The sequence below is a fragment of the Fukomys damarensis genome, unplaced genomic scaffold (assembly GCF_012274545.1).
Source record: "Fukomys damarensis isolate Sample0158 unplaced genomic scaffold, DMR_v1.0_HiC HiC_scaffold_19, whole genome shotgun sequence".
NCBI classification, from domain to species: Eukaryota; Metazoa; Chordata; class Mammalia; order Rodentia; family Bathyergidae; genus Fukomys; species Fukomys damarensis.
The window spans coordinates 58,454,391-58,459,472 of NW_022900931.1; the positions used below are offsets into that span (position 1 = coordinate 58,454,391).

At 58.7% G+C, this 5,082-nt stretch overlaps 1 protein-coding gene across 1 annotated transcript in view; it reads right to left on the minus strand.

The window, feature by feature from the left end:
• Positions 1–869: 869 nt before the first annotated feature.
• Capn12 (calpain 12) overlaps positions 870–5,082 on the minus strand; it is a 10,252-nt gene continuing 6,039 nt past the window's right edge. The window contains 10 exon segments of the mRNA XM_033765776.1: positions 870–1,202; positions 1,286–1,344; positions 1,437–1,553; positions 2,854–2,932; positions 3,512–3,574; positions 3,650–3,716; positions 4,069–4,130; positions 4,547–4,606; positions 4,676–4,718; positions 4,943–5,082. The exon segment at positions 4,943–5,082 is cut by the window's right edge and continues 1 nt beyond it. Of these exon segments, the coding sequence (XP_033621667.1) occupies positions 1,176–1,202; positions 1,286–1,344; positions 1,437–1,553; positions 2,854–2,932; positions 3,512–3,574; positions 3,650–3,716; positions 4,069–4,130; positions 4,547–4,606; positions 4,676–4,718; positions 4,943–5,082 (717 nt within the window). The 3' untranslated portion in view covers positions 870–1,175.

Consider the following 5,082-nt stretch of genomic DNA (forward strand, 5'->3'; position numbering starts at 1 on the left):
CTCTCTTGTTGGTTGGCCAGGAGGTCCCCCCATGAGGTAGGGGAAGGGAGACTTGGGGTCAGTGCCTCTCTGGTCTGGTAAATATATATGATGTGTTACTGTGGTTTTGTTTTTTTGTTTTGTTTTGTTTTTTTCACCTATGTGGAGGACACAGCAGATCCCATAGTAAAGTAGGTTCCCCTCTGTGTCCTGGGGATGCCCTTCTACACCCAGGTCCTTCCCTTTGCCCTTGAGGTCCCTTCCAGGCCTCCCACATCTGGGCCAAAGCCCCATGTGCCTTGTCCAGGAACTGCCCTGCCCTACAGAGGGTCCAGCAGAGGGCGCAGCAGCTACCCACTGGACCAACCCACTCCTTCCCCTGCCTCCCCAGCTGCATCTGTGATTGCCAGGAGCTGAGGTGCTCACCCAGCACCCCCTCAGCACCACAGAGGGGCCGGGCAGGCCACTTGGGCCCTTGCCCCAGCCCACCCTGGCCTTGCTTTGTCTCAACTTGCCGTCTCAGATTTTCTAAGGACCAAAACAAAACAACAAAAATACAAAAAAAACAACAAAAACAAAAAAAAATACTCAAAAAAAAACTCAAAAGAAAAAAATCTATAAAAAGTTTCAGAGGATTACTATTTACTTTATTAACTTACGGATTTATTATATAAATATATATTCACCTAGCAACGTATCTTTGCCGCCTCTTTTGCTCTCATAATGAAAACATAGCTAATTTGCTGCCCTCCTGGCCCCTTCCAGATTGTCCTCCTCGTGTGCGGCGGGCAGGGGTCTCCGGGGACCTCCTGAGGTGGCGGTGGGCTGCTGGCCTGGCTGCCTGGTAGTTGATGGTTCTGCCTCTCCCCTCCCCCTTGAGTTTATTCTGATTTTTTTTTTCTTGGTTTCTGGATAAACCACCCTTCTGGGGACAGGATAATAAAACATAATATTTTTAAGAAGGAGCCCTACAGTGTCCTCTCTTTCTCTGTGCTCTGTTCTCTACCGCTCAGGAGAGCATGTGAGCCCACAGACCCCATTCCCATCCGTGGGCCCCCTGGGTCTAAAGGGGAGCAGGGACGAACACGGGCCAGCAGGCTGCACAGGAAGTGCCAGTGCTGACCCGGTGCGGGTGCGGAGAGCTGAGCACAGAGAGGCGGCCTGGTCAGTGGGGCAGCAGGCACTGACCTGATGCTCTAGGAGAAGGTGGCCACCTCTGCCCACTGCGTGAGAGAAGGAAGAGGCAGGCTTGAGGCTGGGTCCCTGAACGGTGCTAGAGCCTCCCTGTCCCTCTGGCCCAACTCACCTGCTTGTGGGTCAGGCAGACGACCCCCTCACCCCCATGCAGGTGCTGGCTGCAGTGGCCTGCGCAGAGAGGGACAGTGAGCACCCACCACCCCATCTCCCAGGCGAGGGAGACGTAGCCCTGTGCCCACCGAGCAGGGGCTGGCACTCACGGAAGATGCAGGTGAGCTGGGCCGCACAGGACACGAAGCGCTCAAAGTCCACACGCAGCCGGCTGTCCCGATAGCGGCTGGTGAGTGCCTGGGTCAGCTGGTTGTTCAGGTGGAAGCCTAGGGGAAGCTCCCATGAGCCCCACTTCCAGGGCACCCCATCCATGAGGCCCAGGTCACTCCCTTCGTGTCAAGTGGGGACTGTGACAGCCTTGGCCCGCAGGGGTGTGAACATGGAGGGCTTGTGTGGCACCTGGCACCTAAGGACTCACTTGGGCCCTAGAAATACCCGCTGGTGGCAGTCAGATATGTAGTCACTCCTTTGTGCTCCGCATCAGTTTTTCTGTGTGTGTGTGACTAGGAATTGAACCTAGGCCTTCAGGATGAGCTACATCCCCACCCCTCATTTTCTGTTTTGAGATAGGTTCTCAAGTCACTGAGTTGCCCAGCTGAGCTTCAACTTGTGATACTCCTGCCTCGGCCTCCCAGAGTGCTGAGATTCCAGGTGTGCGCTCTCATGCCCGGCTTCCTCGATCTCTGCTGAGAGTCCTCACCATAACTCCCGGTCTTCTACTCTGATGCCACCTCCCCGACTTAGGCTCAGCCGGCCTACACATCCCTGGGCACCTGCCCGCCCCCACATTCGTGGCCCTCTGTCTCTGGATCCCAGTCACCCTGCCTCTGGTCCCCACACCTCTACTGCACACAGCAGATGGCGCTCAGGCTGGAGGACCCCACTAGATGGGGACCTGGTGTGAAGCACTTCTCTCCGGGGCTGGTCCTCGGGCTGCCTTAGGGTTTTGTGCTTCCACACCCAGGGGACAGGCTGGCTCTCCCTCCTCTGCAATGGAAGCTGTTGCCGCCTCCTTTTTTGTTTCTTTGTGGTGGTGCTTGGGGTTGTACCAGAACTTTCCCACTGAGCTACATCCCCAGCCATTTATTTTGATAAAAGTGTTTACTGAGGTGCCCAAGCTGTGCTCTTGGTCCTCCTGCCTCAGCCTCCCAGAGTGCTGGGATTACACCAGCTTCAATGCCTTCCTTTGGGGCATTGTGGTGGTGGGGGGGGACGATGACAAAAAGGCTGCCTTTCCTGCACCAGTGCCTATGCAGTGTCACCCCACAGGTTCCCCAGGCCACCCTCACACAGTGATGCAGGCCCACTGAGAGGTAGTCCTGTGCCAGCAGGAAGTCAGCAGAGGGAGGATTCCAACCCAAGCTCACCAGATCTAGGACATTGCACCACACTGTCTGGGAAGCTGGTACCCAGTGTTGCCTTCCAGGGACCCCTCACAGTCCACACCAAGAGGATCCCACCCTGGCCCCACTGGGAAAAGGCCTTGTGAATGGCCGCATCTGGGCAGGCAGACAGGACTCGGGGAGATCAGGCCACCCCCAAACACCCCAAGGGCCCCATCCATACCTGCGGCATTCAGGGCCAGCCGCAGCTCATAGGAATTCATGGTCCCAGAGGTGTCCTCATCAAACTTGTCAAATGTGTCCTGGACAGAGAGGAGTAGGTCAGTTGGATTGCAGCCCTGAGGGCCCCGTTGTCCTGTGTACCCTGAAGAAGCTAAGGGGGACCTCAGAGGCCACAGCCAGCTCCCACCTCGGCACCCTTCTACCTATCTGCCCTGGGGCAGCAGCCTAGCCACCCTGTACCTCTCCTCTGGAGGGGGGGGCGCACACAGGCTTGAGGAGCAATTTCAGTCTGCCCAGAGCCTAGGGAGGGCTCTCCAAGCACTGGTTCCCAAGAGTTAGCAGTACAGAGAAGCCCTAGGCCATCTCCTCCTCTCAGGGATTGGGCCACCCACGAGTAGCCAAGCAGAGGTCCCTTGGAGGGGAGGGGACCTACCTGGGGCCCCCCAGCCTGAATGGGGCTGAGCGGGAGCCTAGAGTCCAACCCAAGACCAGAAGCTGTGCTCTCCATCCCTACAGGGACCACAGGGGCAAACAGGGCAGGGACATCCCAGCCAGGTCACTCCAAGTCTGCACAGGGTGGCTCAGTCCCTTGCTCCTGGGGGCCCTGGTGGCCCACAGGATGACCAGAAGGAGTCAACCCTACCCAGCCTCTACCTTACCTGCCAAATCAGGAGGTGGCCCCAGAGCTGCCGGAAGTGTTCCAGGGCCAGGCTTTGCCCATTCTGTGAGGGGGGTTATCTAGATAAGGCCCATGTCCCAGGAGGAACCTCCCCATGCCCGGTTCCCAGGCACTGTACCCCGAAACACTGCAACAGCTGCTCACAGGTCCTGAGCCCGATCTCCCCAGGGTTCCTAGTGTGGGCCCTGGATGTGGCTGCAAGGGGGGAAAAAAAGGCAGTGCCTGCATGTGGGCTCCTTGGCAAGGTGGACACACCCCGACTTGGCCTTTTACAGAAACAGGCACAGAAAGCCTTTGCTGCTGAGCTAGCAGAGCTGGGATATAAGTCCAGGGGGGAGTTCCCAGTCTGCATCACAGAGGAAGAGGAGTTCACGGGTGGCTGCGGCCCTGCCCAGCCATAGGGACCACCATGGGCCACAGGCGAGTTGAGCACCTATGGCCCCACCCTTGGCAGCTTTGCAAATTAACACAAGGGCTCTGTGGGGGTCCGGCTGTGATCACAAGAACCTCTGGCTCCAGGGCAAGGCTCACCCCAACTCACCTGGCTCCAGGGCAATACTTAGCAAGGTCTGGAGTTGATAGGCATTGAGTTCTTCCTCCTAGGCAGGGAAAGACACACTGGTGAGGCCATTCTCTCATGCAGCCAGTCAACAAACTGCTTGCTCTGGGCCAGGTGTGCTGGACAGTGCTGGGGATCGACTGCCCAAGAGCCCCAGACCTGTCCTCAGCGTTCAGAGTTGGGGAGACAGACCTGCCCCAGAGTGGCTAGGGCAACAAGGAGGAGAGGTGCCACAGTGGGCAAATAGGGACAGAGGGGCATGTGGGGAAGATGAGGCCTGAGGCTGGCGGTGTGAGGGAAGGAAGCCGTCCAGGCCCCTATGCAGATGCGGACCAAGGCCTCCAGGCGGAGGAGAGCTCTGCCCATTTCCAGAAAAGAAGCTCAACGGAAGGAGGGAAGGAAAAGCAAATTGAGAGCTCAGGGCCAGGGAGGGGAACCCCGCCGGGCCCCCCTCACCTCCCCAGCCAGCTCCAGAAACAGCTGCACCAACTCCAGCTCCAGGGGCTTGGCGGGGACCTACAGGGAGGAGGGGTTCAGTCCAGACCCCAGCCCTCCCCTCCCACGTCGTTCCCCTCCCAGCCGCACCATGAGGGTCTCCAGGTCAGCGCTGATCACATCATCGATCTCCCTGCAAAATGAGACGGGAGATGGGGTGCTGGTCACCCCACGGCTGGGCTGTGGGGCAGAAGGGGGTCTTAGTGGAAGAATCGGGCGGGGTCTCTGGTCCTTGGCCTCCTGCACTGGGAAGGGGGGTTCAGGGTTCCGGGGTTGGGGGTCCTGAGGTGTGACTAGGTGTCGGGGCAGGGCTAGGGGGTCTCGGGACAAGGCTGGGTGTCGGGGTCCGGGGCTCACACTGCGGTGTGGCTGCGCTCAGAGAAAATGCGCAGAGTGAAGTCAGCCTCATCGCCAACGTGGGAGGCACTGGGCACCACGAGGTAGTGGCCGGGGCGCAGGCGGCAGCGGCGACTCACGTCGCGGCGAGCGCAGAAGAC